General features: G+C 30.8%; 1 protein-coding gene across 2 annotated transcripts in view; it reads left to right on the top strand.

The window, feature by feature from the left end:
• LOC118192950 (exportin-T-like) overlaps positions 1–24,585 on the top strand; it is a 114,842-nt gene that overhangs the window by 57,445 nt on the left and 32,812 nt on the right. For both annotated transcript variants that reach the window (XM_035363970.2, XM_035363969.2), the window contains exons 10-18: positions 6,237–6,441; positions 6,603–6,665; positions 12,575–12,646; positions 13,090–13,224; positions 17,580–17,636; positions 17,726–17,845; positions 17,952–18,046; positions 20,219–20,387; positions 20,554–20,696. In XM_035363970.2, coding sequence (XP_035219861.1) covers positions 6,237–6,441; positions 6,603–6,665; positions 12,575–12,646; positions 13,090–13,224; positions 17,580–17,636; positions 17,726–17,845; positions 17,952–18,046; positions 20,219–20,387; positions 20,554–20,696 — 1,059 coding nt within the window. The remainder of the gene's footprint in view (positions 1–6,236; positions 6,442–6,602; positions 6,666–12,574; positions 12,647–13,089; positions 13,225–17,579; positions 17,637–17,725; positions 17,846–17,951; positions 18,047–20,218; positions 20,388–20,553; positions 20,697–24,585) is intronic.

The following is a 24,585-nucleotide window of genomic DNA, read 5'->3' as shown; positions in this document are numbered from 1 at the left end:
ATTAAAAAAGAAGAAAAACAAAAAAAAAAAAAAAAAAAAAAAAGACTATTCTACAAGGTCCGTACTCAGGGCATTTATATTAGAACATTGTACTCAACATCTTAGGATCACGTCGATATTGTTGCATTCCTGCTGTCACTGGAAGTTATACGTACCAAGCAAGGAATTTATACGTGTGTGTGTATTTTTACAAAAAACAAATATTTGTACATAGTTTCAGTTTTGAAATCACACTACTCATTGTAGCTTCACATCTCCATTTATGTATTCCCACTATCAATTCTGACTAAATCCATAGACAGCTCTGCATTTGAGAGCACTATGAAACCTTTAAAGCAGAATTTAAGTGTCCTGTCTAACAGTTTTTTGTCAATAATTTTATAATGGCAAAGAAATCAGCCAAAGTCGATGGTGATTGTCTAAAAAAATATGTATAACCAAATTCAACTCTTCAAAAAGCAAAATTCAAGTCTTCAAATAATAATCAACAGATAGATCTTAATTCATAGATACTAGAAATCAGTATGGATGAAGCATGAGCCCCTTTTGACAATTTTTCATAGGTATGCAAGACATTTTGGCACCGCTGTCAAAAGAGAATTTTAGATGTTCCCCACCCACCCCCATTATTAGAAGGATCATTAAGTTTATATAAGCTAGATATAAATTCACACCCATCACTGAAGAAAAGAGTTTTTTTTATTTCTCCAGTATGGTAAAGTCACTTGGCAACCTAAAGTGTTTTCAGATTTATTGGAAAATTGCAGCTCACATTGGAGAATGTGTGAAAGTTCAATTTTAGTGTCAAAAACTGTGTTAAATGTTAACAAGCATATTCAGGAATTACTTCTTGGCTATCCATTGATTCAGTAACGGATGCAGAATAAGTTTTACATTACCCAGTAGATTTTTATATACTTTTGAGCCCCCCTCCCAATATTACCATACAAGTTGAGAAAAGAAAAACAAAAAAAAAAAAAAAAAGGAGGAACGATCCCTTGTCATATTGTTATGAAACATTGAATTGCCGAAGCTGTGCAGTGGAACAAATCTTACCATGAAGAATCTATTGCCAAATGCAATAGAGGCCACTATCATCATGGGAATGCCTCAGGTTGAAGATGTGTTCATTTCTTAAATTGTATTAATATCCAGTGCTTCAAATATGGCCTTTGATTTCAAGCAGCTGCTGTTTCCCATCCAGAAGCATTGCAGCATTTCCTATAAGTATCAACAAAATGTTGGGACAGTCACATTGTGTGGCAGGTATTAATTTGGAAACACATTATTTTATATGTAGCCAATTCAACATGGTTTTCTCAAGAACTAGCATGTGGAATAATTTGTTTGTTTGTCATATGGACAAGCAAAAAACATTGTGTACCTTCTAGCTTTACAATCAAAATATTGTTAGTTTCTGTTCAAATAAAATCTATAGTTTTATTCTAGCTTTGTAAAATTTTGTACCATTCACCTTTAATTAAAATAGAAAGGAAATCTATGAAAAACTACCCCTGTGTCCCTAAATAAAGCATTTTTCCTCTCACTGAGTACCTAAACTAGCAGGGGGAAAAAGACAGAAGAAAAGAAAAACATTGTTTTGTTACTTTGTTTTAATGATGTAGATTTAGCTTTGTAATTAAGTTTTCTTTTTTAAATTCAATTTTATGTTGTCTTTTTAAATAGTCTATTGTTTTTGCTGTTTATTATTGCTATGCATTGAAACTCAGTTTCAGAATCTATCTAAAATCACAGAAATTCAAGGCAAATCTTGTACCAAGGCAATGATGCATATGTGCATGAGTGTGCTCGTACATCGAGGAAGGATATTACAAGCATACGACTTAGTCTAGTTTAAAAAAAAATGTGTATTTTTCAGGCTTTCATGCTTTTAAGTATTCAGATTATTGATATAGCAATGCTTCATCTCTATTATTAAATAATGAAGAATCGGCGTGTTTGTATGTTGCTTGCTTTATGTAAAAACAGCAGCACCTACAGAAACTAAATTTGAACTTAAACATAGTCCTTCACTCAAACATATGCATATTGACTGTCAGTTTTTGAGTTTTCATTTATTTCGTATTTTGAGCTAATATGACTAAGATGTAGATGTAATGATATGAAAGTGAAACAAATTCAAAAATTAGTTTCTTCTGCCTATCTCTTCATTGTTTCTTCCAGTTATCTCTTCTGACCTGTTTTTCCCAGTGTTCTTTCAGCTGCAGAACAAAATTGCCAACCCTATATAAAATCCATATTTTTTTTATAAATTATTGTAATATAAGCTATATTCATGTATTGAGTTTGAATTTTTTCTTTTATTTCCCATTAACAACAGTCCCTGAGAAATGCACCAAAATAATGCGAAATGTCTGGTGATAGTTGTTTCTTCCCTCTTCTCTTAGGAGGTGATTCTAAGAGCACTTTCTGTGTATGACAAAACTAATATAAATTAAAATATATATTTCAAGAAAGAGTTCTTTGAGCCTTTTGTTGAAACAATTTTTTAATAATATACGAGCGCCTTGTTCTTCTGTTTGCTTGTTTATTTGTTCTAAGAAAAACTCAACTTCTGTGTTATGATCATAATTTGGTTAGGTCTCATCTTGTTAAGATTAAGTTTGCGTAATTGCATTACACATATATAACTTAAAACTGAAGCAGATGCTGGAAAGTACTATTTGTTTGCAATAATTTTTTGTTTGTTTTGTTTCTTTGTTTGGTATCAAACTGTTTAATATCAAGATAAAGGGATAAATTCCTGTTTTTAATTTTCTATTAAAAGCTGTTAATAAGTAAGTTATTATTGTTATTGCTAGATTATTTTTAAATTTAAATTAAAGATCACTGAAACACAAAGTGAGTAATGCAGGCAGTAACTTATGGCCCACTGGTATACTACATACAGTTATATACAGATTGTATATACAGCATATTATAGTATTGTATATATTGTAGTATACAGCTTGTGTACTACATACAGTGTTCTATATATACACATTGTCCCAATATAGAATACTCACCTAAAAATACATTTGAGTTTAACTACCTCTTTTCCTTTTTTAGAAAAATATTCCAAATTTTGAAATATTTAGCTTTGTGTAGTTTGCAATAAAATTTATAGAGTGGTGTTGCAAAATAAGCTGTTGAAAGGACACTATTGTGTCGAAAAGTTGATTATACCTATGTTGAAGGCTGGCAGAGGAAGTAAACAGATTTTAAACAGTATAATTAAGACCAAGTAATTAATGTTATTAAATATAATCCCATTACGTGCAAGTGAAAAAGTGCATTGTGATTTCTTTTGAGGATAAAAAGATCTGACTAGTGTGGAATTGTCCTCTGAATCTTTTTAAGTCTTATTATAATGGTTATATAAATTTTTAAAGAAGCATAATAATTTGCCTTTTTCCCCACATAAGGCATATTTTTGAAACAAATATTTTTTTTTTAACTAATTGTATTTTTTTCATTTTAAACACCTTTAATTTTTACTTTATCATCTAATAATTACTAATAATTGTTTGCAAGTCATATAAAAATATAGAATGCAAAAGTGTCATTTGTCTGAAATACTTATTCACATAGTTTGTAAATATAATAAATTTCTTATTAATTATTTTGGTATTTGTATGTTTTTCTTGCAAACAGAGATACAGGAGTTACCAAAATAGGGAGTAACTTGCCAAAAATGTATGTTTTTTTGTTGCTGGTTTCTAAGGTTGTATTTTTAATTTATGTATTGATAGTTATTTTGAAAGAGCTACAGTTATTGCAAGACTAGGCAATAACTCTCCAAAAATACTGTCTTCCTGTTGCAGATGTGTTTTTAATCATTTGTGTTCTTTGAAGCATGTAACATTTGATTTTGTTTGATTTTCAGTTATAAGCTTTTTCATGCTTTTAATTTTTACTTTGTGGAGATTTACCAGAAACTGCAATTAAGTATATGAACTTTCTTCAGAATTCAGGATTATTGTTGAAGAAATGTAAATACTTAAATTTGCCTGCAGTGAAATTAGTATTGAAGAAAACGTTTCTGGCAGTACAGTGTTTGGAGTTGTAAAATGATTAAAATTAGAGTAGAAAATTGATTTGACTGAAGCTGACAAGAGAAGCTTTAAAGCTCAGTAGTTTGTCATTAACTGTCATAAATAAATAAATAAATAATCGGTCAAAATACTGAACCTCTGAAACTGTCGCCACTTTTGTATCCAAAGAATGGAAATGACTGTTAATCAAATCATCATCTAAGTTAAATTGGTGACTATTGCATTTTTGTGCCCCACCAGTGGCCAAGTGGTTAAGACCACTGAATACTCATAATATTCGCCCATTCAGTCAGCCCATTCGCCTGGGTTTGATCCCAGGCGAATGGGCTGACTGCATTGTTGCTTTTAATAGGTTTCCTTATGTGTAATGTGAATATGAGTTCTGAGTTTTCCCCAGAATGTCCTCCAGAAGGCATCTCTCTTCTTAGACAAATAACTCTTGTGAATTTGCATATTCGACTAACTTAATGTATTGCATCTCTACATGCCAGATAACAAGCAAGCATTGTCATTTTAAATGGATTCAGTAACGTTTTGAAGTTTTTTTGCTCTAATACATCCTTTGTCAGAAAAGTTCTAGGACTAAGGTCATAAAAAATTGCATTTATTAAGTAATGATCCTAGCTGCTATCAAAGTGCTCTCCTTGGCTATCTATGCACAACTGCCGACATTTCTGAAAGTCTTTGAAGCAAACAGGGAAATCTTAAACTGTGATGCTCGCAAGCTCATTTTTCTTAGCCCATTGGATGTCTGCAATAATCCTGATGAAGCTATCCTTTCAGTCGTCTTATCACTCACGGAAACAAGAAAAAATCACAATAATCTTTGACATAAATGTGGGATCTTGTCTGGTTCTATCCAGTAGTTCAGCAGAAATTCTTCGTCCTTCCTCTTTCTGTTCATCTGTAAGTGAGTGAGGGATGATTTTTGCATTAAGTTTCCATTTCCCTAAATATTTGCCTAAAATCTTATGACACACATCACGATTCAAATTCTGTTCTTCTGATATCATACACACAATCTTCTTGCAATAACTGCCTTACATGCTCCACATTTGTATCGGAATGGGCTATAGACATGCAACCAGCTCTGGGATCGTCTTGCACTGGATCTCTGCTTTCACGAAACTTTTTGTGCCACTTGAAAACACAACTTCTTGAAAGTGCCTCATCTGCATATGCTTGCTTAATCATGTTCCACGTTTCACTAGGGGTTTTTGTCGCAGTGTGTTTCACTAGGGGTTTTGAACAGTGAAGCAGAACTTCACTGTTCTGTTGAACTGTTCACTCTTTACTCACAGTCAGTATCTATTGTGTTACCTTAACGAATGTGACAATAATCCGAATAGTGTTTGCTAAGCACAGCTGTGCCACCATGTTTCCACACAAACATACTAGGTGGACACATACCAGGTAAGAATACATACATACCAGGTAACATAAAAACAGCATTTGTTCCTTTTTAATACAGCAAACTCAGAAATAAAAATAAAAATTGTTCTGGAATTTTTCTGTCAAAGGATATAATAGTTCATGAATTCTTAATATTTCAAAGTTTTTATTAGTCCAAAGGGGCTTTGTCCCTGAAGGACTGTTGTTTTGCGAATTTGCGTCGGAACCATATAAACGGCGTATCACTTTTCAAATCGTTTCCACCAATTACTGTCGCCCTGTATTATATTTGAAGACATTACATAATGAAGAATCTACATCAATGTATGTTTCACGTATTATGATAAACCAGTGGTACCTAGAGCCATCCAGTTTTGAATGACGTAATCTTACTGCGAATATGGGCATCTGAAGGCCCAAATTTTAAATTTGTAATATGTTTTATTATTGATTTCATATTTTGTAAAACATTAAAAAAAATTTATGAACAAACTCAATGATTTAAAGTGAGCAATGGCAACACTCTATTGGGGGGAAACCTTTTTATTTCCAACACGCGGAACTGTGTATCGGAAATTCTAAAGATATGCTCATTTTAAAATTATTTTGTGACATTGATTTTTATGGTTTAAGTGGAAAGAACATTATATTTAATAAGTAAAGGTAACACACAAGACGTTAAGAAAAGCCCCTTCGGACATAATTTAAAATCTGAAACCTTTCAGATTTTTATTTATTTATTATTTATTTATATTTTCAGAATAAGGTGATGTTTCTTTTCTCTTTTAGACTGCAAAAATCTAAAGATTCTGCAGGCATGACAGTAGCTGCTACTGCAATTCACAATAAAATAGAGTTGCTTTTAAAATTCTTGAATAATGAAGATGATGAAGTATCACAGGCGGTTATTGAATTTGCAAGAGAATATCTGCAGTTCCTTAAATACAAGGTTAATGCTGGAGTTTATGGAAATCCTGACTCTGCCAATGTTGAGGTTATTTTTTTTCCAGTTTTTTTAGAGAGTTTAATGTAATTATTTCTTACCATAATTTTTTAATAATCTTATTTTTAAATCTGTCGAAACGTGATATTATTCATCAAATTTTTTCTTTTTGAATGAATATTTAAAGAATATATATATTTGTTATATTTTAGGCCATTCTTTGCATTGTGATAAATAAATACAAGTATGATAAATCAGCTGAAATTGATAGTCAGGTAATAATTTTTAATTTTGTTTTACTATTTAATCATTATTTTGAATGTTTTAACCTCTCGAAGCCGGCTGGTACAGCAGTTGTACCAGGAGAATGACTTTCTCAGACGCCGGCATTGGTACAACTGTCGTACCATCCATGCCCTCCCCATTTTAGAGAATCGCCTATCTGTAGATCTTTGGGTGGTCCATTGTCGCTGCTCAGTGTAGCCGCTGGCTATGCATTATTTCCCTCTTCTTATCAGTTTGGCTACATTTTGGAAAAACCGCAGGTTTCGTCTCGCGCCAATATACTTGAAAATTAAATAGAGGCCATCTCTTTCTCAATCTGTCTCATAATTTTAATGCTAATTTTTTTAGTACTGACTTTTGCTATGATTAAAACGTCAGCGATTTTGCACGCTCTTTAAGCTTACCATATTTAATGTTTTTTAATCATAACAAATAAGAATAGATTAATATTTTAGATTTAATGCCCTTCTAGAAAGTAGGTAAAACCGCTTTTATCGTTTACTTCCTTTTCATACTTATGAATAATAAGATTTTATTTTGACATTTTTTTGTGGAGTGCATAAAACCCTTAAGAACTGTTAACTCTTTCAAAGTACTTCTATTATGCAGGCAATTTTGTCTGATTTATCAGGAGATAAATAAGAGACAATTGTATGCGTAATAGATTTTGTGATTTTCATTCATTCAGTGATTGCTTTCAATGATTTTCATTGATTGTAAATTAAATAAAATCAATTTATCTTTAGACCCTCTTTTAGGATGAGATCTGCCAAAAAGTATTTAAATATCAGTAAAGCTCACGTTACTTCTAAATTGAATCAAAACATCAGTTACATTTTATAAAATTTCGGCCAGTTTTATTTGCTGAAATTCTTATACTCCTCAAGAGATAAAGGGAATTCAGACAAGTTGATAAAAAATATCTTTAAAAATGTTATTTTGTCTGTAATAAGGTGTATGTCAACTTACTATTAAATGTATGAAAATTAGGATTGGATTACGGAAAAGCACGCAAACGCTATCTGCTTAAGGGGATGGATGCTTTCGTGTAAACCTTTTTAAGAGAAAATTGCTCGCATTTACGTTCCTGGTGGAAAACTCCACATGTAATCAACCGTTCTTCGGTATTGATTGGATTAATTTTGTTCGCTTACTGAATTACGTCAAAGCACACAACAATTACCTGTATAAGGGAAGTTATGCCTTCGCGGAGGACTTTCTAAGAGAAGCTGGCTTGCATTTACGTTACGCAAAAACCGTGAATCCAACTATTTATCCGGGATTCAAACCCAAGCGAGCTACAAGTGTTTAGCCACCTTTACCGCTCTACTGAAGAGCCCGTAAAAATATTGATAAAGGAAAAGTATTGAAATAACCAGTTTAATTTACTAACCTATATTTCTCAATCGACAGTACATAAATTACGCATATGAGGGGGATTATTTGTGAATAAATAAACTGTATTGCACTTTTCTCCACTATTTCATATTACGATGGAATTATTGCAATTCAAAGTTATTTCTCATGAATTAATTTTGCTCTTCATGATTTTTGATATTTTCAAAGAGAAAAAGTCCACACTTTAAATAAAAAAATACAAGAGAAGATACTTTATGCAAAATTTGGCGTAAACGGTTTTCTTAATTTTGCTTTGAAAATATTCCAGGGTAATCGTTTTCATTGCTGGAAGAAATATGAAAAACAGATTTACTACATTGTGTCAACACCCAATATTTCCTTATTCTTTTGAAAACGTGAAAAATTACTCTTTCTAAAATAAATTAGAAAATATATTATGTGCAAATAGAATATTTGTTGAAAATGAAATAGACTTCAACTTTTGGATATAACAATGGTTTTAGACGAAATTTCTACCTATGAAAAGAAATTGACGTATAATAAATTCTTCATGAACATTTAAAAGTGTTCTCAAAATTCTTTTAATGATTGCATGTATAAGTCACGGATTTTTTTTCTCTGCTAACATAAACAAAAGTCAATTTTACAAAGAAAAATTTTCGTTAAAGATATACCTTCTTTGCCTGATAGTCCAATGTAATATTTGTTAAAGTTAAATGATTAAACGCAACCAATGTATCTCGGATTTTTATTTTTATATTATAATAACAAAATTATCGAAAAAAGCAGATTTAAATCTCTGTTATTGTTATGTAAAGCTTTATTATTGCTGTAAGTTCATCTCAAAATCTAATTGTATTGAATCTCATTCTAATCATCTAATGGTAATAAATATTATTATTTCATTAAATTAGTCATTACCATTATTTTATTAATGAAAATATGTTATTAAAAATCGCATTCCAACCAATTTAACAAAATATAGTAATACGGACAAATCTAGTCCGTATTTACTATATTTTGTTAAATTTTGTTCTCGCTTTCTAATTTCTAATACGAAAATACGTGAATATAAATGAAGAGTGAAAACAAAGTTAAAAAATTCACAAATTATTTACGAGATTGATTAGAAATAGTGAGTGAAATATAAACATTGTGTACATTTTGTTCTAAATAAAGTGTGCACTGGATATGCATCCAGTACTGCATATTTATTTATGCACTATTTATTTAGAACTTCATTTAAATGAAAGCAAAATAATCATCGAAAAAATTGCAAATCTAGCAACCCCTCTACTATGGGATGTAAGCGTCCGACAAACATGCAAATTTTACTTCATCCATGGAGGGGAACTAACGACTTTTCTCATTAGGAAATGTCAAAGAGGGGGCAAAACTGTTTCGGATCGCGCCGGTCTGAAGGCTATATTATGAGAATTTCGGCCCGGTTTTAGAAGGTTAATAAATATTCTGAAAATTGTTAGTGCAGAAATTTCATTTTAAACATGGAGGGATGTGGCATTTCTCATCTTTTATTTAATTAAATTCTTTAGGGAAACTCAAATTATAAAATTTTTGCAAAAGATATGCAGATGAATTTGTGAGAAAACAGAAGAGAGTATATTAGGTGCTTCCGTTACTATTATTGATATTAAACATATTTTATGTATATCATGTTAGAGATTTGGATAATATGTTTTGTTTTATATTTATTAGAGATTTGGATACGTTATGAGGTATTGAATTCTCCATTCTGTTATTTGAATCTTTATATAATGTACAAATACTTGTAGAAGTATTATTTTGTTAATGTTCTGTTAAATGGTCCTCATGTAGACAACTATTTTATGGGAGCTCAATCTGAGTATACAACCTGGTTTTTGTTTGTAATTTTGTAATTTACTAAATGACATCTGTAGTTAGCAAAAAATGCTGCTTAGAAATGATGGTGAAAAGAGTGCTTCTTATCCAGAATCTGTTTACTAAAACTTTCAAATAATTTAAGTATCAGTTTCAGTTTTAGTTCTTTATGTATTATTTTACATTTCTAAATAAAAATTACAGGTATGTTTTCCTCCTTATTAAGAAATTTGTAGAATCCTAATTATCTAAGTTTCCACTTTATGTAACATAACTGCAAAAAATTCACAATAGAACTTATTATTATAGCCATAAGTAATATTGGCAAATAAAACATATTATACACCAGACTTTTAGTACAATTCTATTCTGTTGTATTATTTTTATGCTCTCCATTATGCGTGGTCTTTGTTTTCAAATTATATAATTTTACTATGGTATGAATGGAAAGGTTGTGTTATGGCTTAAACAATACATCAGTCATCATAATCATAAATGTTATAACAGCGTTCATCAGGCGAATAGGTAATTTTATTTTTAGGCCATAACTAGTCAAGGAAGAAAAATGCTTACTTGATCCCACCTATACTTTTGGTGAATTCAGAAAAGCCTAGAGAATGTACTTAATCAGCAATTTCCAAATTTTCATTCTAAATTCCAGTTTAAGTTTTTATTTATCAGTGGCTGTTTGAAATGAAAGAAATGTGTCGTTACTACAGCAAACATTAGAAAGTTAAAACCCAATAAAAGAAAATATAAAAAAAACTTCACATTTCTCTGTCAAATGTGTCTCTTAAGCCTAGCATAAATGCCAAATCTCATAATTGATAGGTGTTACTTCTTTCTTATTTCAATGGCTTGAAAAATTGGTACTTTTAACCATATTTGACATAGTAGCAAGGTCTGGTTGTCCGCAGTTAATTTTCACTTTTACCACTTGCGATAGCTAGCCAGTTTGTAGAGTGTTGCAGTTTGATGTTGTCATAAGATCTTTTGTCCTTCAAATTATTAGTGTTATATCTGATGTAATTTAAAACACATTTAATTTAATATGTGCAATTAATAACTTCTACAACTTCACCAGCGGTCAAATGTTAGAATACTGGTAGTTTGACTGAGAGTATGAATGGCCTGGCTATTAGGGTATGTTTCTTGGTTCGTTTTGCTTATAATTTGAATATAATTCAGTTTCTCTAGGAAAAAAAATGAAATTTTGAACTGGTCCCAATAAAGTCTGTGTGCCTCACTTGCATTCCCATCCGCCGCACTGTACACGAAGTGCATATTGGCCATTTCGCGGTTCATATAACCAGCCATTCTTTCGGCAATCCACAGTGCTGAGGGCAACTGACCCTTTTATATCGTTTACAATGCCACCTAGCGGCTCACTGTTTGCATTCTATGACGAATATTGCTTGTATTATCTTCTATCACCCCCAAATGTTTTGCCCACTTGTTCAGATTCACGCTGTATTTGCATAACAGCAATCAAAGAATAATCAATCAGCCCTATCAAAATCGTAAAAACAACCTTGTATTTAGCGTAAGTATATAGAAACACTCAATCGATTTCGAGGGCAGCTAAAGGTCCCTCCTCATCAGGAGAAAGAAATACATAGAAAGAAGAAAATAAAGGGGAAGAAGACTCAGAAACACATGGCCCTTATCAGCACTGCACGTGGTTATAACCGGATTTTTAATCAGAGTTACACTGGCCGCCTACTTTTACTGAGCCAGGCTATCTGATCAAACATGTAACACAAAGGAAAAGAAAAATTAGCGAAGTTAAAATTAAGGAGCGAGGGGCAACTGCTCCTTCACGCTCAAAATCTGAACTTCGAAGAATGGAAAGCAACCACTGAACGGATTTTTATACCCTCTGGTAGTACCAAACGCGAGGAGGTAACGCCATCTATCGGGGGGAAAAAAAAAACTGAATTAAGATAGTAGAATTTTAAAGGCATTGGAAGGACTGGATTGGACTTCAAATCATTAACTAAACCTGCTAAATCTTTTTGAATATGAAAAGCCTTAAGAAAATCCAATTCACCTATGGAAGAAGCCTTTTGGATAATTTTTGCAGACCCAAAGCAGACCAAAGACAGAAACGCAATCTTTTAGAAAAGAAGGGTGAATTTTATTAATAGGGGAGAAACCGACTTGAAAATTGAATTTCTGGAGAATCTGTGCAACTTTATAGCTAACAGAAAGATAAAATGGAAGCACGACAAGCTCATTAATATTATTTCTAAAAGTGGAATGTCTTCTTTGAGGGGAATCTGAAAATTTTTTAACGGCTTTATCAATAATCACGGGAGAAAATCCACGGTCAATCGCAACTGCTCTCAAATAATTCAGTTCATCAGTAAGCAAAGATTCGGAGAAACAAACTTTAAGCGTGCGGAATACATAATAGTAAAAAGAAGCCACTTTTTGCTTAACAGGGTGGCATGACTTGGCATGGGATGGTAAACAAACTGCAAAGGGTTTACGGTACACAGTTTTATGTTTACAAATAATTTGATTCTTCAATACTTAATTCTAAATGTTTAATGATACTGAAACTTAACAGTTATTATAAAAGTGGCATAATGCTCTCTGCAATGTTTTCAGAACTTGTATTTTGTTGATGTCGTTTTATAAGTATATATACAGTTTCTTATAATTTTTCTCTTTTCAGAGTCATGAAGAAGCTATGTTTCAAGAATATAGAAAGTCTTTAAAAGTTCTGTTTGATAATTTGTCAATGTTGGTAATTACACATTATGCTATAAAAATTGTGTTAAAATTCTGCACAAATATGAAATGATTATTTATATTCCTATTTAAATGTATTGAATTCTGCATTTAAAAATGTGCATTTCCATTTTAATCCTTTTAACTTATTCAACAAAGCATAGCATTTTAAACATAAAATTAGGCCAGCTCATTTAGATGTCTGAAATGACATCAGTATTATAAGTGTATAAAGATTTATCATAAATGCTGGGAATAATAATTATGGCTAATAAACAAACTTTAAAGTCATTTTTTTTTCTAATTTTTCTCTTTTTTTCAGTATATTACACTACTTATTTAAATCTCAGTATGTAATATCAAATTATTGCATTTTTAAATTTATAATTATTGAAAAATTATCTTCTGATAATTTGTTTTATGAAGTTCTGTGTTATGCATATTCAGTATTTATTACAGGATTTGAACCTTGTTTTTTCACGAACTAAAGCAATGATTACAAGTACATTAAGCCAGTGGAGAACCTTACCTTTTGAAGATGTTGAAGTTGCAATAACTTTTCTGTATCTTCTTGGGGAAGCAGCCCCTGTGCAAGTAAGTAAGAATTTTAAGTCCTTTTATGGTTTTAAAATGCTGTTTTTTATTTACTGAGAAAGATAGGCATCAATTTGTTGTAATTACAGTTTTAATTGTATGAAATTTTTATAGTAAATATTATATATTTGTAGAGTTTTGAGGCATTTTGTAACATTCTTGTAATATGTATTTATAATATTTTATGATAATAAAATTTCAGAAGCTTTATATTTAATTTATTTTGTAAAACTATTAAACTAAACAATACAAAGTTTAAAATTCTTCTGAATCTGGAATTGGTGGATAAGCAAACTGGCTGTTGCAATAATTGAAAAATTGTTAAATACAGAGTGTTTCATGAACGACTCCTAACTTTTAAAATAAATAACTCTGATACGATGATAGATAGAAGCATGAAACAAGTGGTATGCTTATATATATATATATATATATAAAGCATATGATACAGAAACCTAACAAATTTTGCCGATAGATGACACTGTGGGTGACATAAGTAGCGCGTGCATAATGGCTAATGCAAACTCTAGTTGCACTTAAATCAAAAGTGATTCAAAATGTGAACCTTTCACACATTTCGCAAACGAAGAATGAAATTCTCAGTCACTCTTTATTGTATCACCGGAAATTGGCACGCAAGCTTGAGACAAATAGCCTCCACCAGCTCGTCGAGTGTCCTTCAGTATACCCTATTGAAAATAGTTACAGGGAGTGGGGTCAGGTGAATAAGAAGGGCAGTCAATTCCTTTCCCCTTAACTGTTGAATAGTTCAACGCAATAACTCTGTTATTGAAGTATTCGTCCAGAAAGTCAAAAATATGCTGTGTATGGTGTGGGCGAGCCCCATCTTGCATGAATCATGCCGTGTCTTGTTGAGTTGTGACAAATTGTTTCAAAAGCACAATATATCACTCACTCGCCACAGTTTCTTGCAAGGAAAAGGACCTAATGATGCCTTTGCAGGAGAGTGAAGTCCAAACAATAAGTTTGGGACAGCGGAATGGTTGCATGCAAGACAAATGTGGGTTTTCGGCACTCCAAAATCACAGATTGTGTCTGTTAACGACACCATCCAGATGAAAATGAGCCTCGTCTGTAGTCCATATTGGGCTGACATCGAAACCAGAAACATCAATCATGTCAAGCATTTTTATAGCAAAATCCTCTCTTTGTCATTCAGCTTGAACTGGTATAGCGTGCCAACATTGAATCTTGTACAGAAATGTGTGTAATGTCTTCCGCAAGAATCTGTAAGTGCTGAATGGCATGATTCCGGATTCAGCTGCAAGTCTGTGGACAAATTTATTTGGATGTCATTCAATAACTGCAGCAAGTCTCATTGCATTTTCAGGCGTAACGACAGAGTGGATGGGACTTACATTTTCGACTAACACATCAACAACATTGCCTGTCTTTTGAAATTGTTTGAATGGCTCACGAATTGTATTCCCATTTGGACCTTTTGCAACTTGAAATCGCATTTGAAAACTTTTTCTTGTGGCAGTAGGGCTGTGATAGAAATATTGTTTCTTAGAAGTCTGTTATATTGCAATAATTGAAGTCCATTTTAATCTGATGTAATTAATTACATTACATTACAAAAGAGCATTATATAGAGCATCTGCTCTACAGTTTTATGAAAAATGCATTATTGTGACTGTATTTGAAAGAGAGGATTAAAACAGAGCTTTCTTACTGAATATTGATTAAAAACATTAAAGAATTAAGTAAACTATAATGATTTCATTTATTACATAATTATAGTAAAGGACTGCCTCTCTATGGATGGATCGGGAGAAAACTGTATCCAGTTCTTTTTTTTTTTTTTAATCCAGAATCTTCAGAAATTGAGTGTAGTATACTTTTTCTCCTGACTTTAGAATTAGATTTAATAGCACAGCCAATTATTAAAATAATAGGAAATTAAGGTCCTTTTAATAATTGCTTAGCACAGGGTGTCAACAATGCACAGTAATGGTAAGCTTGAAGACTGACTAGTATTGCAGGCATCTTATAAAAAGGAAATTCGAGTTTGCAGGTTATGAGGTGCACCTGTCAGTTCCTAAATTTAGCAACTAAAAATGGGGCAGCTTTTTTACCAGTAAGTGTGAATGAACATATTGTTGATATTTACTATTATCTTCAAAAGAATTCTAAAAGAAAGAGAAAGTTGAAACAAATCCAAAATACTGAAATAAGAAAAATTTTGAAACATATAATGTGCACACTGGTTATCTTTAGAGAAATGTTTATCTAGAATCCTCAACCAATGGAACATATTTCTTATATATTTTAAAGAAAAAATAAATGCTTATAGAGTTAAGGTAATCAAAGTTATAAAATGTCTAAGTAAATGAAGATTTAGTAACTATTTCCATTATCAAAAATATGTGAGAAAAATAACTTCTGCACCTGTGAGTGATATAATTGGCAGTTCTCAAAAGGATACTACAAAGTAGAAGTGTAATGCTGATATAAAGTTCCCTCCAACCCCCCCCTAAAAATGCACAACAATGGAAACATTTTCCAATTACTGTAAATTTATCTTTTGAAGAGTGAATATTTATTTTTTTGTCTTCGGACGTTAACAAAGCTTTTTGCTTTCTGTACTCTCCATTTTGCTATCATATTATTTTCTTAACTTAATTCTACAGTGCAGAATTCCATTAATTCATGCTTTGCATTAGTGATCTATTTAAAGACATTTTATCAAAGCTTGAAAACTGTTTCGTCTTATAATTCTATATATCAAGTTATTTATGGTAGAATAGAATATCTGAAGAAAAATAAAATTCGGTAATAGAGTTGCAACTAACAAGATAGTGAAAAAACTGACAAAAGTAAGTTTTATTTTCATGTTAGAAGCTATTGCTGCATGTGTGATTACATATTATATAAATTTCCAATCAACGAGGAAGTGATTTTCCATGCTAAAGTTGCAGATATTTTTTCTTTTGTAAATGCATCTTTTCTGATATAAGATACCATTTTAGTAGATTTCCAGTTTTAATTCATATAGTTTTGAAAGTTTAGAAATAAAATTTAATGCTGTAACTGAAAAATTGCAGTTGCAATTTTATGGTTTGTAATTAGAAAACTTGATAAAGTTATAAAATCAGCAAGGTTTAATTAGAAAGTAGAGTTTAATTACAAAACTCTAAGGTATGGTATTAAAGTATGATTGTCTAGAATAATATTTGCCGTTCTGACAATTCTCCATGGCAATGCTGAGTGCAAGAGTATTATTGGTGTTCTGACTGCAACAAAGACTAAATTTAGATCCAATATTAGTAATGACAAACTAGAAGAACTTTTATTGGCAATAGCAGGTCTACATGGCAATTGCTATGAACAAAATTACGAAATTTCTTTCTAAATGAAAGCAAAATTGCCACTGTTCTTAGCATTTGTATGAAAACTGATTAAAATATTATTTTTCTATTAATATATACAAATAATAGTGGTTTTTTTTTAAACATTTCAATATTTTTGTCCTATTTGAATCTAAGATTTAGTAACTAAACTTCCAGATATTAATTAGTTACTATTTAAAATTAATTCATTATTTAAAATTATATTTTCTTTCTATATAAGATAGAAAGCATTTTTTTTTTTCATTTAAAAAATCTTTTTGTTGCTGAAAAAATTCTCCTGATTTTTGAAAAATCATAGGTTGGCAAGTATGCAAGTCCTTCAGATATGTTTTAATGTTTTTTACTTTTTAGGGTGTTCAAATATAATTTAATATAGGCAGCACAAGCTAAATACACTAATGCATTAAATCTGAAGGCAAATAAAACAGTTTTATCTGCATTTAATGGCTGAAATTAAAGTGTAATTTAAAAAGGAATGGAGCACGTATTAGTTACTGTTTTTCCTTGGGAATGAGTTTCTAAGTTTGGATCTATTCTCATAAAAGCTAAATTTAACTGAAAATTCATCTTATCTTACACAGGCTGTTTGTAATAGATAATTCATTCTGGATACTGTTGCTTGAAACTGGGTGGTCTTTCATTTAAGGATTTTCATGGTTTCTCCATAATGTGACTATAATGGTTTCCATTAGGAAAATCCTATTTAAAGTCACCCTTTTCTCTAAGATTGATAACTCTTGAGTGCTTGTAGTATGTAACAATAATAGAGTAATAATGTTAAACATCAGTATTTAGAAGAGAGAAATTTGTAAATTTCTGACATGCATACCTCATGTGAAAAATACTAATCTTATTTTTAGTTACATATTAACGAATTCATTTGTTTGCTGTTTTGAATTCATCAGGCTTTTATTTTAGAAATCTGTCTTTCTTCTTTTACTTCTTTCATATATATATAAGCTTGTTTTTCTCTCTCTTCAGAGTTGCCAAAGTAACTCTGTAGACAGAAAAGCAGAAATGAATGAGATGCTTCACCTGGTAAGTTTTGCTTAATTTCAATGGAATATTATATATAATAACTGTATGTAAAATTGTATTGCAATTTTGTTTTCAAATTTTATTTTTAGTTGGTTACATCAAAAGTCAGTAGGCAAGGTCATGTTTTAGTTACCCTGCAATTTTTCGAGACAGTGGTTCGTTTTGAAAAGTTTTTTGCCCAAGAACCACAACATATACCTGAAATTCTGGTGAGTTTAAATATTTTTAATCATTATTTGCATTTTCAAATATATAATTAAATGCATGTACATGTGCATAATTTTGTTCACTGAAAAGATTTTCTTTTATATGCAGACTGCTTTTTTGGATGACAGAGGTTTAAGGAATCCTGATCCTCATGTCAGAAGCAGAGCGTCATACTTATTTTCAAGATTTGTGAAATGTTTGAAGTAAACATCTTTTTTAGTTTTTTTAATCATAAATTTGTTTCTGAATTTTGCATCAGATAATTTTCTGTTCATGCGTTTGCCCATAGACTGTTAAGAATTTCACAGAGAAATTTTATTTCTTTCACTGGGATATATATATATAAAGCAAGTGTTTCTCTAATAAGATTTTAAATGCCATGTACATATTGGTTAGTCTTGAATAACTTGAAATTTTAGCCTTAGAGAAATATTGTAAAATTTTACAGGAATCTGATATAAAGCTGGGGAGGGTAGAAAAAGGTATTTGCTGCTATCTGAAATATTCTAATAATTGGCTCATGAATGTTTTTGATTTAGCTATAAAATGTATTAGTTTCATGATTATGCAGAGAAATACCTTTATGCACTAAATCATTATATTCTGGAAGCAAACGACTTCTAATTCCTAATACTTTTCAGTTATGAAATAAATCTTGTTTCCAACAACTACAGGTGAAAATATCTTCAAGGAAGCAAAAAACATTACTGCAATGCAATTTGCATCAGAATCATTTAAAGTGTGCCACAACTGGTGGGGGGGGGAATTATGTGTGGAACGGGGAAAGGATTCTTTGGACAAATTTTGAGGCTTATGAAGATGCTAAATGTTTAAAACCTCTGGCAATTAATCATAATGTTCACCAGCAGGCTGTTTGTGTGCAGCACCTCAATCTGTCATTAGTTTATTGAACCGGTTGTATTAGTAGTAAACTTCATTCACTCTCGTGGTTTATTTGAGAACGAAGCTGAATATTCTGACTTGCTTAATCATACAGTGATACAATGGCTCAACAATAAGAAAGTTTTGTTGAGATTCATTGAACTGAGAGAAGCCATATATTTTTTTTTAAATAAGTAAAATTACCTGCCGCCTTTATTAGCAAACAGTGAATGGCTCTGGAAATTGGTATTTGCCATAGACATCTTGGAATATTTCAACAAATTCAGTTTAAAATTACAGGGAAAAGCAGTACTTACCTGTAAAATGCATTCTCTCATAAAGACATATCACCAAAAATTTGCCTTGTTTGAAATGCGAATAACATTAAATCATTTTCCATGCTATAAAAAAATTTGAAATATTAGTGAAATCTCTATTCCCAAATTAATTCGTGCAAGGTATAATTTCTGAACTTTATTTTTTTTTTTTTTTTTTTTTTTTTTTTTTTTTTTTTAATCTTGATGAAAGTGCAGATGTTTCCAAAAAATTTTCAAAATTCATTAGGGTGCATAACTGAGGAACTTCCATCAAACCTTCAGTTGGGAGTGATTGATTTGCAAAATGATGATATGTTGAAAACGATGTTTAAAAAAAAAAGGAGTTAATTCAGTTTTATAAGTATCTTTAAGAAGATAAATATGCTCAATTAAAATCACATGCACAGGGATGGATATCCATATTTTGGAGTACTTATCAATGCAAAAAAACGTTTTTGAAAATAAAGTATGTAAAATCACTATTCAGATCATTATTGACAGATAACCATTTGCAAAGAATTTTAATGATAGTCTAATTTTGAACTCTAGTCTGATGAAATATTACATCATAAAAAAAAAAGATTATATTCTTTACATTAGATATGAAAATCTTTTAATTCCGTCCCTTTTTCTTGGTTAATAAATTTTATGTGAAAGTATCACTTAGCAATATAAAAATTTTATTTTTTTCTGTATGAGAAAATTACTCATTTATATCTTCATATTTGCTACCTGGCCCACTAACTGAAGCTAAAATTTTATTATCTGGCCCCTTCTAAAAGAAGTTTGTTGACCCTTTACATAATCCATTGAATGCGTTATTTATTTTTCTTTCATTAGTGATTGCTTATTGTAATTCATATGGTAACCACTTAAATGAAAAGAAATTGTCAAAAAAATGTATCTCTAGAAATTGAAAGGCATTATGCGTTTATCATATTGGAATTGTGCAAAAATTCCTATATATATTTTTCTGTTAAAATTCCTGTTGGTTTAAATTTGAAATCAATTTAGTCTTTATTTCCTAATAGCAATTTTTCTGAATTTTAAAATTGAAATATTAATTTTGATTAAACCAGTTGCAGAAAAATTGATTTGAAAAGGGTTTTTTTTTTTTTTTTTTTTTTTTTTTTTTGTGTTGTTGAAGTGCATAATACTACTTCCAAACTTTTTCAGAGCACATATGCCAAATTATACTGAAGGAATATTGAAGGAACTTCAAGATTTATTGATTTTAGCACCACCAGACAATGGATACATTTCATCTCACTTGTCTCCTGATGACCAGCTCTATTTGTATGAAACTGCAGCTATACTTATTGTTTCAGGAAATTTTAAACCAGAAGTATGTCTTTTATAAGGTTTTTCAGTTTTTTTTAATAAAAAGCTTCAGTTTTAAAATTATTATATCATTTTTTGTATTGATGAATGACATTTTAAAATATGTTTGTGAATTAAAAAAAAATTAATGCACAAACTGTATATATAAGTATTTTTATTTTTCCTTTCAGTGTAAGCAAGTCCTTCTCAAAAATTTATTATCACCAGTTGCTGAAAAATTCGAAATGCTTTTACAGAAATTGCAAATTATCAATGATGAACATCAAAAGCATGAAGTAGCTAAGTGTATGAATTATGCTATAGCAGTGACAAGGTAAATTATCATGTGTATCTTTCTCATATTTTGTTTAATATTGTTATCTGCCATTGTAATTTTTATGGTTTATGTCATCTTAATTTATAGTTTTGTAATTAAAATGATTTTGCATTTTAAAAAAGCCATTAGCAGTCAGAGTAGTGCCCATATGTCCATAAATAATACATTCCAAAACCACAGGTATGAGATAATGTTATATAAAACAAGACATTTATGTAACTTAGATAATTATGGTTTAGTGTGTAAATTTGAGTAATATATTACCAAAATTAAATAAAAATAAAGATGCCATATTCTGTAGTATGATGCTGAATAAAACAGTCCAAAATGTATTGCAGTTTTCACAAAACTTGGTACTTTGGTGTAAAGTTCGAATAGAGAAAAATATTCACATATTTCAGAAAATGTCTAACTATCTGACAAAATATGTTAGCATAATACTGTATATGCTTAACATATAGACTAAGTGATCCTTTCGAGATATGAAAAGTGCAAGATGAATTTTATCAGACAGTCAATTAGAATTGGAAATATAATATGGTTGAACCCCACTGGAACTAACCTCAAGGGACAGAGTGTTTGGTTCACTGTATCCATTCAAATAATAAAAATAGATAATCTCCCAAAAATATGTAAAAACTGAAGGATGGATAAAGGGAAAATAAAGACTGATTAACAGTGGCACATCTACCTAAAGAAATAAATGAAATAATCTAATTAAAGTCATCATATTAGGATTTAAGTGTTTATTATTATTTCCCTCAATTATTAAATTTCTCTCACCCACCCCCAGTCACTCCAAAGTGTCTGGCAAATTTATTGGCCTTTATCTGAAGCATTTGTCCAGATATTGGCACATTACAGCCTCTTTTAAGAGGCAAACTGTTTTAGAAATGCTCCTTCAACTTCTCAGCATTTTCCTCATATCCAAATTTTTTCCAGAAGCAGATACAGAATTTTGATTTCCTCCCTTTGTATGAACTGTAATTTTTTCCCCAGATATTGCTTTTGCTGCATCCGTTTTGTATTTCTTTAAAAAGAAGTTAGTTTCCCCATCTACATGTCTTATCCAATCTCCATTGACAACACAATCATTTTCCCCAAGATATGTATGCTTTCAACACAAAGATTTAATAACCTTTGTAAAGAATATCTTATGTCCTGCAGAAGACCTAAATACAAAATCCCATTTGGAGAGCATTAATGCTAAAAACAAACCAATAAGGATCAAAACTTTTTATTCCCTAAAATTCCTCTTTACCTGAAGAACAAAAATTTCAATTTCCACCATGGCATCAACCTTGAATAGAACTCTGACTAGTGACTTAAGAGAAGGTAAAAAAAAAAAAAAAAAGATTTACATTTTTTTGGTTCAGTAGTCATACACACCATATGGGCTAAGATATGCTTACTGTATTCTTGTGCTTCTTTTAGAGTTGGATGTCACATCTGTCTCACATAGTCTTTGTTTAGAACACAGATAAAAAGGTTGAAGATTGAAAGAAAAATGCAAAGTTGTTTTCTTTTATGAATGGAATGTGGATGATTTTTACAACTAGTAATTGTTTTGTTAAAATTAGCAGAAATTCTGCAAAAGAGATGAAAAATCCCAATTAAAGATATCCATACAGTTTTTTATCTGATTTTCATACTCTTGAAGATTTGCAGTGGCAGCATAAAATGACATTAACTGCTGTGTAAAAAACTGGATTGGTTCAAAAGTGAGGCTTTACTGTATTATCTTTTGGGAGATGGTTTAATGTAGTTATTAAGGGGGGGAAAAGATTCTAACAGCCTAATTCACAAAAGACAAGTGAGACAGAAAGAAATGTAATTCTCATGTTTTTTAGCATGTTTCTAATTTTGGTAGAAGTAATAATTTTTCATTTTCATAGCACACTGTTAGTTTTCACGTGCTAGTAGAATTGCTCTACTTATTTTCCAAGTCTCTTAACCATTTGACTGCTATGTGGCACAAAAGCGCTGCGTTCGTTTGTCTCGAAAACCGTGACGCAGTTAGTTATTTTAGAATGCACTCGTATTACAAAGTATGCGTGAGGTCAGACTATGTACGTTCACACCCACGGAGCAACAAAGACACGCTGCGTCGCGTTTTTCGAGACAAATGAACGCAGCGCTTTTGCACTGCGTAGCAGTCAAACGGTTAATATGTTAAATAAGAGCATATGAGCAACACAACACTAATGAGAATAATGAAAATGTTAGAAATAGAGTGAAAATAACTTTAAATCAGAGATGTTTGTTTATAAAAGCAAAAAGAAATACTTTTTTTTGTTTTGAATAAGCATTTGAAATTCTTGCATAGTTTCATTAAGTCATAATGAGCATGCAAATGCATGAGAAGACAAGTTTAAGAAAATGTTGCAGTTTAATGAATCTATTAGATATTTTAGCAAATAGCTTAAGCTGCAGTTGTATTGTTGCTCCCTTAAGATAAAACTTATCTTTGTCAGAATGCAACAGTACCTTTATGAGCATTTTAATTTTGTGTAATAAACATGCATACATTAAAATGGGAAAAGGAAATTGTCAAAAGTTATTGAATTAGATCATTATAGATTTTGCCAAATATTATTTATTAAGATGGCTTAACATTTAATTTCAATAATGTTACTTTATATTGCATTAATAAGGGAAGACATTTTTCTGAATATTTAAAAAAAAGTTTAAATTGGAGTAGAGATTAGAGTAGGTCTGAACTAGCATGGAATGTGTGTGATGTTGCTTGATTAGCTATACTCTATCATTTTTAAGTCTTATCAAATCAAAATTTTAAGTATACCATGAGACTAGTCATAAAATTTTGTTTAAAGATCATTCAATAAATTGGATGCAATGAAGTAAAGGAACAAGTATGCAGTGAAATAAAATATGTATGTAAGATAAAAAAATATGAAAGCAAACTTCTGTTTTTAATTGGCTATAAGCTCTTTTATTTTTCATTTAATTTGGGGACTTTCTCTCTCTTATCTTAAAAATAGCAATATAAGTCTAAACTGCATCATTCAAATTAACCATACAATCCCACGTAACGCTTTATGCAGATACCTGGTACCCAATCAAATAATTGTAAACCAAAACATTTTAACCTGAACTGAAATTTTTGATTCCCTCTGAATTGATATGCCACTTTTCGCGTCAACTTCTGTGCTGCGTGGATGCTTCGCTATGCTCGCTTCTATCGCCATAATATAAAAAAATTTAATACTCTGGAAATAGGCATGATTGGAGTGCCAAAGAAATTGTGGCCACAGATGTGAATTTAAATAAATAAAAAGAAAATTAATCCGGCTCGACTTGTTCCTCTTTAATATGGATCAAGTATCTACGCTAAACAACATTACTACATTTCTACATCTCAGTGGTCTTTTATCAGTGCTTCCAAAATAGTGCTTTCAATTACATTTTTTAACAAAATACATTAGCTGCTTTAAGAATAATTGGCGACCTCAAAATTAACTATTCTAGATTTGGTGCTCTTCCCTTAAATTCATCTGTTCTCCCAATTCCGAGATCCTTCTGCGTTATATAACAACCTAAAATTAACAAATCACAGATTAGCTGTACTTATACCTCAGACTTTGTATAAATACTCTTGGCACAATAAACTACATCATTCCTTTCCCTAGCTTCCCTGCAAAGAACTCTGTGCCGTGCTGTCCTATCTAAAATGCCTATGTCTTACTTTTAAATTCAGTTTACCGTATTTCATTATGATTACCGGATTTCATTATGATTGGATAAATATCTACTAAGATGGTTTTATATGCATGAAATAAAGATTGAAAATTCATCAAATTCATTTTGTGTCAGGATCATGTTCCTGTCCTGCCACTCTGCCATCACGACTATGCATTAAAATATC

Source organism: Stegodyphus dumicola, chromosome 8 (genome assembly GCF_044657685.1).
Source record: "Stegodyphus dumicola isolate Sdum_Otavi_A_Nest chromosome 8, ASM4465768v1".
Classification (NCBI taxonomy): Eukaryota; Metazoa; Arthropoda; class Arachnida; order Araneae; family Eresidae; genus Stegodyphus; species Stegodyphus dumicola.
Note: the sequence above shows the minus strand (reverse complement) of the source record. Positions and strands in the feature narration are given on the sequence as shown.